Source organism: Podarcis raffonei, chromosome 1 (genome assembly GCF_027172205.1).
Source record: "Podarcis raffonei isolate rPodRaf1 chromosome 1, rPodRaf1.pri, whole genome shotgun sequence".
Taxonomy (NCBI): Eukaryota; Metazoa; Chordata; class Lepidosauria; order Squamata; family Lacertidae; genus Podarcis; species Podarcis raffonei.
The window spans coordinates 121368643-121382098 of record NC_070602.1 but is presented as its reverse complement, the minus strand read 5'-3'; the positions used below and the strand labels follow the sequence as shown (position 1 = coordinate 121382098).

The window sequence follows — 13456 nt, the reverse complement described above, 5'->3', positions numbered from 1 at the left end:
GGCTCCCCATCTGTGGAATGCTCTCCCCAGGGAAGTTTGCCTGGCACCTTCATTATACAACTTTAGGCGCCAGGCAAAAATGTTCCTTTTTAACCAGTTGATCTTATTGACATCCAGCACCCTTTTAGAATGTGGCTTTTGGGGGCAGGGTGAGGTATTGGGTTACTGATTTTGGTTTGATTTTATATATTGTGGTCTTGCTGTGAACCGCCCTGAAACCTCCGGGTATAGGGTGGTGTATAAGTTGGGTAAATAAATAAATAAATAAATAAATAATCCCAGCACAGAGTCTTCCATAAACCGGGCATCCCCAAACTCGGGCCTCCAGCTGTTTTGGGACTACAATTCCCATCATCCATGACCACTGGTCCTGTTAGCTAGGGATGATGGGAGTTGTAGTCCCAAAACAGCTGGAGGGCCGAGTTTGGGGATGCCTGCATAAAGTGTCTCTTGATGCAACTGACTCTGGAGGCTGCCAGGAAGAAGAGTTTGAAGAAGAAGAGTTTGGATTTGATATCCCGCTTTATCACTACTCGAAGGAGTCTCAAAGCGGCTAACATTCTCCTTTCCCTTCCACCCCCACAACAAACACTCTGTTAGGTGAGTGGGGCTGAGAGACTTCAGAGAAGTGTGACTGGCCCAAGGTCACCCAGCAGCTGCAGGTGGAGGAGCCGGGAATCGAACCCGATTCACCAGATTATGAGTCCACCACTCTTAACCACTACACCACACTGGCTCCCGAAGATGGCAAAAGGAAAACCGTCCTCCGCCTGAGCTTCTCAGGATCAAAGTCTCCAGGCTAATACTAGATTAAGATTGGTGGATATTTGTGGGGGACTGAAACCGGGAAAGGGGGGTGTGGGGCTTGGGAATCCAAAGGGTACATAATGATAATATGTTTTTGCTTTCATTTTGTTTTGGTAATGTGTATGAAATTTGGGAAATTCGTGGAAGGGAATCTGGGTCGACTTTAGAAAGAATGTCTTAAGAATGTGTATTGAGGTACAAGTGTTGATGTTGAAGTTTGGATAAGGTAAAATTGGTTTGTTTTAAAACGGACTAAATTAAAGGAAAATAAGGTTAGCAAAAATAAATTGAGGAAATGAATGAAAGAGAAAAAGTAAAATAATAATATGTTAAATTAAGCATAGAAATAGGTTAAAAAATATGGATAAGGATTTGCTGAATTAACAATTTGAATTGGAATACAAGAAAGGGGGGTATGAGGAGGTCAGGGAAATATGTTATTGAAAAATAGATTTTGTGAACTTTATGTGTTTTTAATTTTTTCTGCTTTTTGTTTTTCTTGTTTTTCTTTTTGAATTTTTGTTTTTTTGTATTGTATTAAATTCGAAAATCTTAATAAATATATTTAAAAAACAAACAAACAAACACTCTGTTAGGTGAGTGGGGCTGAGAGACTTCAGAGAAGTGTGACTAGCCCAAGGTCACCCGGCAGCTGCATGTGGAGGAGCCGGGAATCGAACCCGGTTCACCAGATTATGAGTCCACCACTCTTAACCACTACACCACACTGGCTCCCGAAGATGGCAAAAGGAAAACCGTCCTCCGCCAGAGCTTCTCAGGATCAAATTCTCTGAATTTTTAAATGGCGCATCTGATTGCCAGATGCCTGACAGCCCTGCTGAAGGTCAGGACAGAGACACCCTAAATAAATAACACGAACCTACGAGCCGACTCCATGTTACTTACCTGGTTCTCTAGGTCTGCTTTCTCCTGCTTCTTTTGTTCCAGTGTCTTTTGAAGTTTCGCAAGCTTGTCCTGAACTTCCTTCAGGGCTGCTTGTTTCTTTCTCAAACCATCCATAGCAATCTTCAGCTCCCCTTCGGCTGCACTCAGCTTTATCTTCTTAGGGGCAACAACTTTGGCCACTCTGACGGAATGGTAACATGTCACAGAGACCGTTTTTAGGCATCCACATGCAAACAAAACACAATTTATGCCCCATTTTGGCATCAAGACTCCCCCCCCCCGCCACACACAGAGCCACACGCGTGGCAATTTTTGAGGTATTAGTTTTTGTACTTCCTTCTCCCTAAAACACTTGTTTTTGTATGCACTCAAACTTTAAAATACTATTTAATGCATTTTAAATCACAAAATATGGAGAAGTGCAAAAACAGAAAAGTAACTGTGTTGTAATCTACGTATTAGCCTGAAAAACATGTATCAGGTTGGCTTACTAAAAGATGCTGATTGAACAAAATCCTTGAGCATCCCAACTAAATTCTGAGACTGTCTGTTCCACTGTCCAGCAGCTATATTATTATTAATTAAATTTGTGTACTGTCCTACAGGTCTCAGGGAGGTTCACAACATAAAACCACAATAAAAGGTAAAGGGGTCCCTGACCGTTAAGTCCAGTCACGGACAACTCTGGGGTTGCGGCGCTCATCTTCCTTTACTGGCCGAGGGAGCCAGCGTTTGTCCGCAGACAGCTTCCGGGTCATGTGGCCAGCATGACTAAGCCACTTCTGGCGAACCAGAGCAGCACACGGAAACACCGTTTACCTTCCCGCTGGAGTGGTACCTATTTATCTACTTGCACTTTGATGTGCTTCCGAACTGCTAGGTGGGCAGGAGCTGGGACTGAGCAACAGGAGCTCACCCCGTCGCGGGGATTCAAACCGCCGACCTTCCGATCAGCAAGCCCTAGCTATATAAAACCACAATATAAAATATAAAAAATATAAAAAACTACAATATAAAAACACAAAATACAGAATAAAAATAGAAAACATGAACAACCCAAAAACCACCACCCCTTGCTCCCCAACACATTTTAAAAGGGCATTGGGTGTCAATCAGCCAATTAGTAATGTTGTTTAGTAAGGTCAAAAGTATATTGTTGCTGTATGCTCACAAGTAAGGCTGCCCTATCTCTCTCTTGCTAGGTGTTTACACATAAAGAACGCTGATAGTCAGCTGGCGTCGCCAGCGGCGTAGCGTGGGTTGTCAGCACCCGGGGCAAGGCAAGTAATTTGCGCCCCCTAACCCGGGGCAAGGCAAGTAATTTGCGCCCCCTAACCCCTAACCTGCCGCCGCTCCCAGCTTCTTCTTGCTGCTGCCTGGGCTGGGGTATTTACGGTAAGGTAGCCACGGCAGCAGCGGCGGGTCTGTGTCAGGTGATCTGAGGCGAGTTGCCGCTGGCGCTGCCGTCCAAACGACGCCGCTTGCCCGGAGGAGGGCAGAGAGGCGAGGAAAATGCAACATGGCCCAGCAGCTGCAGCAGCTGTGGCGGGGCTGCCTGGCGCGCCCTCCACAGCCCTGACGCGCGGGGACCGCGGCGAGCGCTGAGAGCCGCTGCCTGCCGGACGCCTTCAGCCCGGACGCGCGCACAGCTCGTCGGTTCCGCAAGACATGGGGCTCTGCTACAGCCTGCGCCCGAGGCTCTTCGGCGACTCCGGAGGCGGCGAGCGCGCCCCCCCCCCAGATGTTGCGCCCGGTGCGGCCGGCCCCCCCTGCACCCCCCACGCTACGCCACTGGGCGTCGCTGGAGCCAGGAGTGTAGATCATCACATCTACTGGGCAAAAACAGATGGATGCTCAGACTACTTCTATGTCTTCAAGTGTGCCTGGCAGCTCTGAACGGGGGACCCTCAGACTTCATGTGTGAGGTTGGTGGAGAAGGCCCAATCACACAGGATTCTTGATTCGGGGGGAGCTTGTAAGCACTGCTGAATGCAGTGAAGTCATGAGGGGAGGGGTGGTGCATGCAGGCCTGCCTACAAATTATTATCATTATCAAGGGAGTCTTGCCCATAGAGGCAAGTGGTGCGGGGCGCCAGGGCGGCAAGTTCTGGAGGGCGCCAGGGAAGAGGTGGAGGCTGGGTGCAGCGCCTCCCGGCATCAGCTCACTGCCCTCGCCCACCTCACCAAAGCGCCCGGAGCCTCCGCCTCTTCCCTGCTGGAGGAGCCACCCTCCAGCCGCTGCCCGCCTCCTCCAGCCCCGCAAAGCTGCCAGCAGCGCCGTAAAAAGGTCGGCAGCTCTGGGAAATGGGAGGGGGGCGCCAGAGGGATCTTTGCATCACAGCGCCAGATATACTTAAGACGGCCCTGATTATTATTAATAATAACAAATAATAATAATAATACTACAGTCATACCTCAGGATAAATATGCTTCAGATTGAGCACTTTCGGGCTGCGCTCCGCGGCAACCCGGAAGTAATGGAGCACGTTACTTCCGGGTTTCGCCGCTCGTACATGCGCAGTTAAAATGACATCACATGCATGCGCGAAAGCGGCAAAACGTGACCCGCGCACGCGCAGACGCGCTGTCGCGTCTTACGTTCTGTTCAGGATGCGAATGGGGCTTCGGAACGGATCCCATTCGCATCCCGAGGTACCACTGTAATAATACAGTCATACCTTGGAAGTTGAACGGAATCTGTTCCAGAAGTCCATTCGACTTCCAAAACGTTCGGAAACCAAACCACGGCTTCAGGAAGCCAATCGGAAGCTGAGGAAGCTCCTTCGGACATTCAGCTTACAAAAGTAGTTCGCAAAACAGAACACTCACTTCCAGGTTTGCAATGTTCGGGAGCCAAAACGTTCTAGAACTAAGCTGTTAGAAAACCAAGGTACGACTGTAATAATAATAATAATAATAATAATAATAATAATAATAATAATAGGGTGGCAGTTTGCTCCTGAAACTTTCTATGCCTTGGTGAAGAAGGAGCAAGAAAAGGAAATATCTAGCAAGACAAAATCCTTCATTCATATCTAAACAGGCCATGCAAAGCTCTCTTACAATGATGACTTTAATATGGGCCCTGAAGTTCTTCCAAACTGCCTTTAACTGATATTTTAGTGCTGCGTATCTTAACATTTTATGCCATGCTTTGATATCCTCTCAAGACCACCACAAACACACTGCTTTAACTGCTGCTGTTGTAATATTTGTAGATGCTTCCGTGTTTTATAGATTGTGGTTTTATGGGTTTGTGACACGTTATTGGGTTTTATGTTATTAAATATGCTGTGAGGACGGTGCCTTGGGAGGGGTAAGGCGGAAAGGCGACTTCTCAAAGCTGAAACGAATGACTGCTCTTAAAGAAGGACTTACTTATCGTAGGAATCCATGGCAATGACCCATTTGCATAGGCCTTCTGCGGCCGTGGAAGCATTCCGAATCTTCTCTGGCACAAACTCAGGATTGGTGATATACTGTTTTCTAATGATGCTCATGTACGCTGGAGGGATGTTGTCCTTGTCGTACTCATGAAGCGACTGCAAAAATCTCATGTCCCCCAGGAGTTTCTTAGCAGGACCCCAGAAATCTTCTATCTTTTTCCCTGTACCTGTGGGATCTGGAATTTTATCTGCCTTGATGCCTTTCAAGATGCAAATTGTTTCCATGACAAGCTTCACGCCAGCGGGAGGACTCTTCATCGACTTCACAACAGTGATATCCTTAAAATAAATAATAGTTCTTCTGTCTCTAGAGTTCAAGCATTCTGCTAGATATCATCTCAATATACCCATATCAGTGTGTTAGCATCAGAAATATTGCAGTGAATGCACCATCAATTTCACACCTCACATTTCAGCCTCCCCAGCTTATATTCTCATTTCTACCTTACCTCACCACCATCTACATCAGGGGTCAGCAACCCTTTTCAGCCATGGTGGGCAAGACTATATTTTTTTTGGGGGGGGGGGAATGAACGAATTCCTATGCCCCACAAATAACCCAGAGATGCATTTTAAATAAAAGTAGAATACACACACACACACACACATATATACACATACACATACACACACACACACACACACATATATAAAGGTAAAGGTATAGGTACCCCTGCCCGTACGGGCCAGTCTTGACAGACTCTGGGGTTGTGCGCCCATCTCACTCAAGAGGCCGGGGGCCAGCGCTGTCACTTGCGGGTCACGTGGCCAGCGTGACAAAGCTGCATCTGGCGAGCCAGCGCAGCACACGGAAATGCCATTTACCTTCCCGCCAGTAAGGGGTCCCTATTTATCTACTTGCACCCGGGGCTGCTTTCGAACTGCTAGGTTGGCAGGCGCTGGGACCGAGCAACGGGAGCGCACCCCGCAGCGGGGATTCGAACCGCCAACCTTTCGATCGGCAAGCCCTAGGCGCTGAGGCTTTTACCCACAGCGCCACCCGCGTCCCTACACACACACACACACACACACACACATATATATATACACACACACACCTTTATATAGCCTGAAGGCCATACCTGAGCAGTCAAAGTGTCAAGAGCAGCCAGGGCGCTTTCTAGGATTGGCAAGGCTTCGGCCAAATCAGCATCGCACTCATCTTTGATCGCTTTGGCAGCCATGGCTTGCTCGTTAGCCACGATTTCGTCGGCCTTCACTATTTTCTCCGTTTTGGCAACTTCCAGGGACTCCTTCTCAATCACGAGCATCATCTCGTCCACCTGCTTGCTGGCTACCCTGAGCTGGGGCTGCAGGGCTTCCAGCTCCACCTGCATCGTGGCCACCTGGGCTGCCGCCGAGTCCAGTTTCTGCAAGCCAACTTCGTACCTTTTCTTCATTTTCATCACCTGCCTGGAAGCAATTCAGGAGACGTTCACACGGGCGACAAGTGTCGTCAAGTTAATCCAAAAGCAGCCCCTTTTGCTGAACGCACTTCTGATTCCATTTCCCCTTACAGTAACCAACTATCAATCTTCTTGAGTTTTTAAAGCCTGACTCAATTTCACAACCCTATGCCCTTATTAACTCAAATATCTATTTATTTCTCATATTTTAAGATTACATTCCAAGGTAGCCAGCACCCTACTTTTAGATAAATATTACTTTACCCGTTTTTAAAACTCACTTTCCCCTGACAAGGCCACAAATCCTGGCACAATCTGAGGTGCTGGTGTTTACCTATAAAAACATTCCTAGCCTAGGATTAAAGTATGGTAATTCAGAGACAGACTCTTCCCTGTTTTAACCTCTGTGTTGCCTACATTTTGGCAGATTGGGCCCTGGGCTCTGTGTATCTTCACTTTTTCAAGTCCAAGAGAACCTCCCTAGGAGTCAGGAAATGTAAGTCTTTCAAATGCAGATGGGGCACAGCATGATATCTCAGCTGCTCATTTTGGCAGGCTTTGTAAGCTGCTTTGAGCACTGGGAAAGCCAGTGCAAGCTAAATAAATGACTAGGTGGTTAAGCACACAAATAAATACAAGCATCTTACAACAAACTCAATTATATAAAACAATTAAAAGCGAAAAAAAGGTTTCTAACAGCTCAGAAAAGCAGACACTATCTTGCAAAGAGACGAAAGTCACCAGCTACAATATTTTTATTAGCCTGATATCAATACAGGTCTATGCTCATCATTTGGGAAGCATCAACACCTTAAGACAGGCATAGGCAAACTCGGCCCTCCAGATGTTTTGAGACTACAATTCCCATCATCCCTGAGCACTGGTCCTGTTAGCTAGAGATGATGGGAGTTGTAGTCTCCAAACATCTGGAGGGCTGAGTTTGCCTATGCCTGCCTTAAGAGAAGAAAGAAAAAGGTCAAAACTCTTAGGTTTGTTTGTTTATTAATTACAAAAGCTTCTTTGCATGGTCATCTACAGGAAAAGCGAGAAAAATTGCACACCTGGTCTAACACCCTACATGCCAATAATAATAATAATAATAATGATAATAATAATAAATTTATTATTTATACCCTGCCCATTTTTAAAAACAAGATAAAACATCAAACATTTAAAACTTCCCTAAACAGGGCTGCCTTCAGAAGTCTTCTAAAAGTCAGACAGATGTTTATTTCCTTGACATCTGATGGGAGGCGTTCCACAGGGCAGGCGCCACTACCAAGAAGGCCCTCTGCCTGGTTCCCTGTAACCTCACTTCTCGCAGTGAGGGAACCGCCAGAAGGCCCTCAGCGCTGGACCTCAGGGTCTGGGCTGAACGATGAGGGTGGAGACGTTATACGTTGTATGTCCAAGTAGGGAATAATGAGAACAACCCCCCTTTTGTGCATGCTATACTCAATCTGTTATATGGGGCTGGAAGCGCAGGCTGGGAGCGAGGGAATGCAAGGCTATTTCTCATATCAATTTTTTATATTAATAATACTTACGCCCTATTCTTTTCCAACAGAGATTTGAATGTGGAAATCAACTCCAGGTATGAAGTAGGTGTTACATAGTTGTGTCTCTGGAGTTCGTTAAAGAATGATTCAGACAAATTAATGGTAGTAGTATGAAATTTTTGACACATATCGATGCAGCCATCTCGGGTTTCCTCTGACATTTCGATATCTTCTAGGGAGCGAGTGGCAACAGCCTGCAACGCGTCCGAAGGCCACGACTAAATTTAAGGAAGAGGAGCAAATAATTTACTCTTATCATGGAAACAAGATATTGCATAAATAATGCTTCCGCTGAAGTATTTTGTTAGCCCAAAAATGGAAATCGAGCGAGGTCCCAACTAAGGAAGAATGAAAACTTAAATTGGAATATGCGCAGCATGCGGACTTAACATATAAAATAAGAAAACAAGAAGAATGTACGTTTAAAGAAGATTGGAAAATGTTTATTGAATATATGGGGGGAAATTGTGTACACCTGAAAACCCTGGCAGCATTAAGATAAATTCAACAGTGTAAACAAGTTTTGATGGCTATATTAATGGTTTAGTTTATGTAAAATGTGCCGGGATTTATGATATGCAAAATGAACCATGGAAAGAGAAGAAGGGAAGTCACTGATATCTTAAGGATGTAAAATGAGTATTTAAAATTGTAAAACAGAAAACTCAATAAAAATTATATACAAAAGAGAGAGAGAGAGAGAGAGAGAGAGAGAGAGTGGTTCCTCAGTCTCGCACTAGACAAGACTAGGCAAAGCCTGGTATTTTGAATACGAGGGCAGGGACTAGCAGTTTAATCAGTAGCTTGATAGCATATATATATATATATATATATATATATATATATATATATGCGCTTCCTGGTCATATGTACTAAACTGGGATGAAACATGACACACTAAGTTCCTATGACGGTATTGACAATATGCCTTCAAGTAGTCACAGCTGAAAGTATTTTACAGGGATTCTGTTACATACACCGGAAGGACAGTCCAACACAATATTAGTCACACTTAAACCTATAGAAATTAATAAGTTTAAGGATCAAGGTAATCATAATGGTGTTGTTTCTCTGGAGCCCCAAGCCCCTTTTTCTTGCTCAGAAACAACTGCGGAGGGGCCTGAATTGGTTGGGTCCATGACACAGAGGGAGGGGTTTCTAGCCCTCAGCTTTTGCACCATGGCCCTAATCCAAATCACACATGCACATACACACCCCAAAAACTATTAGCCACAAGCTAAAGCCAGAATATATGTTTTCCCTTCTGAAAAGGAGAAGTTGGCGGATGTCCCATACCAAGATAGGCTGTGCCCATGCTCGCAGGATATTGAATGTATGGAACACAGTTTATTGCATTGCAATCTGCAAGAAGAAGAAGAAGAAGAGGAGGAGGAGGAGGAGGAGGAGGAGGAGGAGGAGGAGGAGTTTGGACTTGATATTCCGCCTTTCACTCCCCTTAAGGAGTTTCAAAGCAGCTAACAATCTCCTTTTCCTTCCTCTCCCACAACAAACACTCTGGAGGTGAGTGTGGCTGAGAGACTTCAAAGAAGTGTGACTGGCCCAAGGTCACCCAGCAGCTGCATGTGGAGGAGCAGGGAAGCGAACCTGGTTCACCAGATTACGAGTCCACCGCTCTTAACCACTACACCATGCTGGCTCTAAACAGGTTAGACAGCATCTGATCAATCCAGTACTAACAGAACAACCTGGAATTGTCAACTTTTTTTCATATCAAGGTTCTCCTTGAGGGTAAGTTGTAGCAAAATTCCTCTCAGAGACAGTATAAGTCAGAAATCAGTATGTACAGGCTAAAGCTCCTCTGTTGGCTAGCAAGGCTGATTCTACACCTTAATAACTGTTGATTATTATTTATTGTTGTTGTACTGTGTGTTTTGGGTCTATGGACTGCAATAAAGCTGTGTGTGTATTGGCCACAAGCAAGGAAGCCTACAGGCTTAAGGGGTTAAGTATCACATGGTACTACAAAAATAAGAAGGCACCATCTTCCATTTGCCACATGCAGCACTGTTTCAATTCTGCTGCAGTTCATCTTCCACTAAAAACTATTCTCAGTGGAAGGGTTATATTAAGCAATATGTTTGAATGTTGAATGTGTAAATGTATGTCTAGAGAAATTGGATAAAACAGAAACCATTAGATGTACTGCTGAGTAAATGTTTAATGGTTGTTGTATTTGTTTAAAAACAATTAAGAATGGTTTTGTTTTTTTAACTGCATTATTATTCCCACTGTCTGCTATAGCTAAATTCCATGACCTACAAAATTCACATTATTAATTCCACAATGTGCAGAATTTTTGTTAATTGCATTGTCAATACACTCTTCCACCCAATTCATTTTGTTTTTTGACAAATTAATAATAATAAATAAATAAACAAACATAAAAAATGTGCACCCCACACCCCTGAGACCATTCTATTGTAACTATCCAACCTCCCAAAATTTCAACACCTCTTGCGATGGTTTGACCCCTTTTCATTTTAACAGTACAAATTCTACAAATACAAATTCATTTCAATGTAGAGAGAATGTAATGTAAATGGGTGGTCTGTGTGTGTGTTGAGGACAGCTATGTATTGTTTGCAGGCCGAAAGCAACGGCAACAGTGAATTCTGATCATAGTTGTTGGAAAGATGGCCATTCCATATATGGGGGCGAATAAGCAAACATCCAGATTTCCATTCCCATTTCTGTTTTCATAGGAAATCTCCAACATCCCTACGTTCAGAATGCATCCAGGGGACTATAGGTTGGCCTATTCCTCCATCTAAAAATTACTGCACATAGCAAACTATCACATCAAGTGGAATTCCAGGCTCTAACATTGTCAAGTTAAAAAGAAACGTTAAAGAGATGCTGCTTCTCACGATGTACTCAGGATGAAGCTCGCATCACAGAATGTGCAAATTCCAAAAGGCCCCTACCTGAAACCAATCAATAGTGCAGCAGTTAACAAGCGCCGGGAACTTTCTAAGACGATTACGGAATGCATCTCCAATGGGACTCATGGCCAACACAACGTGCAACTGGTCTCGGCAGCGGTCAATGAACATGTTGAAAAGGGCAATGGGGCTTCCGTCCGTCTGCTTCGTTCTATCACGCTGGCGGTCTATCTGACGCATCTTTTCACAAATTTCCTGCTTCTCGTCAACCGCAAAGAGGTTTGGTACCTCTCCGGCATTCAGCAAGTTGTTGATGTCTTCCAAGAACGACTCCCTTTTTATCTGGCTATCGGTGAACAGGAAAACCCCTTGCATCTCTCCTTCGGTAGATCTCCTTAGGATGACTTTTAGGTCCTCATGCCATTCATTGGTCCCGTAACTCTTGGATATTTCAACCTGGAAAGGCGTGTAGTCTGACATATATGCAGCCAAACGGGTCAGGGACTGGCGCCCACTTCCTCCGACACCAACCAGAAGCGCGTGGCTACGAGGCTGCTTTAGAATACGGGAAATTCTGCAAACGTGTTCTATGGCAAATCGGAATAAGACCAGCTGCATGGGTTTCTTGCTCATTTGGTTGTATTCGTCCAAATGGCCCTCTACGACCACCCTCAAATGGTCCACATCCAAGACCTCTCTGTAGTTTGTATCATCCCTTTTAGGATCATGGAAATCGCAGAACATCAGGCTTCGCAAATCATCTTCACTCACCAAACCATCGCCATCGAAGTCCAATCTCTCGAAAAGATCATCAAACTCTTCTTCGAATTGGCTTTTCATTACTTGTTGGATGCAGCCAATGAGCCAGGATCGATCCGCTTTATCTACTAAGCGATCGTAATACACCCGAAGGACCTGCATGACAAATGGCAATATGGTTGTTCTAATGGTGGCAATTCCAGTCACAAACATGAAAATGGAATGGGAATTCCCTCAGGTACAATATGTACCTTATTTTTTGCACCATAACACTCACTTTTTTCCTCCTAGAAAGTAAGGGGAAATGTCTGTGCATGTTATGGAGGGAATGCCTACGGGTGGCAGGGGGGGATCTGCTGCAGTCGTGAGCAGAGGATCCATGGTTCCCCTTCCTTCCCTCCTGCGTGGCTCGCTTTGAAACCGCAAAGTGGGAGAAGAGCCACTGAGTGGGGAGGAGAGAGAGACAGAGAGCCTGCTTCTTTAAAGGAGCAAAGCGGGAGAGGAGAGGAGCTGCTTACACGAGTGTAAGCGGCTCCTGTCCGTTTGGTTCCTTTAAAGCAAGCAGGCTCTCTGTCCCTCTCTCCTCCCCACTCAGCCTGCTAAATAGCAGCAAAGTTTTTCAGCTCGCTAAGCCTGCTTGCTTTAAAGGAGCAAAGTGGGAGAGGAGAGGAGCCTTCTCCCCTTATACCCCTCTTCTTCATTATTAGCAGCATCCTTCTCCACCCACCCCACCTGTGCTTCTTCTCCCCTTAAACCCCTCTTCTGCACTATTAGCAGCATCCTTCTCCACACACCCCACGTGTGTTCCTTCTTCCCTTAAACCCCTCTCCTGCATTATTAGCAGCATCCTTCTCCACACACCCCACGCGTGCTCCTTGTCCCTTGAGTGTTTTTCCTTCCCTCCCCACTTAAAACGTGGTTACAAAGCACGGATCCACATGGATCCTCAGGATCTTTGCACTGGGTCACCCCAAATTCACCGCCAGATCACATAGCATGTCCATGGCTACATCTTGCACCAAAAATCACACACCCACTGTTGCCTCGGGCCGCAGTGGTGCAAAAACGTGGTTACAAAGCATGGATCCACATGGATCCTCAGGATTTTTGCATTGGGCTACTCTAAACTCACTGTCAGATCACATGTCTGTGGCCACAGCATGAACCACAAAAATCATACATCCACTATTTTGTTTAGAATATTTTTTTTTCTTGTTTCCCTCCTCTAAAAACTACGTGCATGTTATAGACGGGTGCGTGTTATAGAGCGAAAAATACGGTAATTAGAATTAATATTGTAAAGGAGTGTAGGAAGAACTTAACACTAGGGCTTAAGTGAATACTATGTTTCATATGGTAAAAAAAAATATTCATTTTTCTATCAACAAAACATTTACTGGTTGGCAGGATGGGGGCAATAATTAAGATCTACACATTAAAAGTTCCACAGGGGAAATGTAAGTTCAGTTAACTTCAAACCAGTAAATAAACTCTTCATTTATACTTTATGCACTTGTCATTTATTTAGCAAAAGCCAGAAATTAATGTTTGTATTACACTCAAAGGTGGAATAGAGCAATACCGAAATATAGATACACAAGTTTTATCAAATACAAAAAAAAAAGGTTTATCTTCTGAGATTTTCACCCCATCCATCCTAAAGGGCTGAG

General features: G+C 44.9%; 1 protein-coding gene across 2 annotated transcripts in view; it reads right to left on the bottom strand.

The window, feature by feature from the left end:
- DNAH7 (dynein axonemal heavy chain 7) overlaps window positions 1–13456 on the bottom strand; it is a 163843-nt gene that overhangs the window by 62679 nt on the left and 87708 nt on the right. For both annotated transcript variants that reach the window (XM_053360481.1, XM_053360487.1), the window contains exons 40-44: window positions 11070–11942; window positions 8113–8342; window positions 6242–6572; window positions 5092–5438; window positions 1714–1894 (exon numbers count right to left, since the gene is read on the bottom strand). In XM_053360481.1, coding sequence (XP_053216456.1) covers window positions 1714–1894; window positions 5092–5438; window positions 6242–6572; window positions 8113–8342; window positions 11070–11942 — 1962 coding nt within the window. The remainder of the gene's footprint in view (window positions 1–1713; window positions 1895–5091; window positions 5439–6241; window positions 6573–8112; window positions 8343–11069; window positions 11943–13456) is intronic.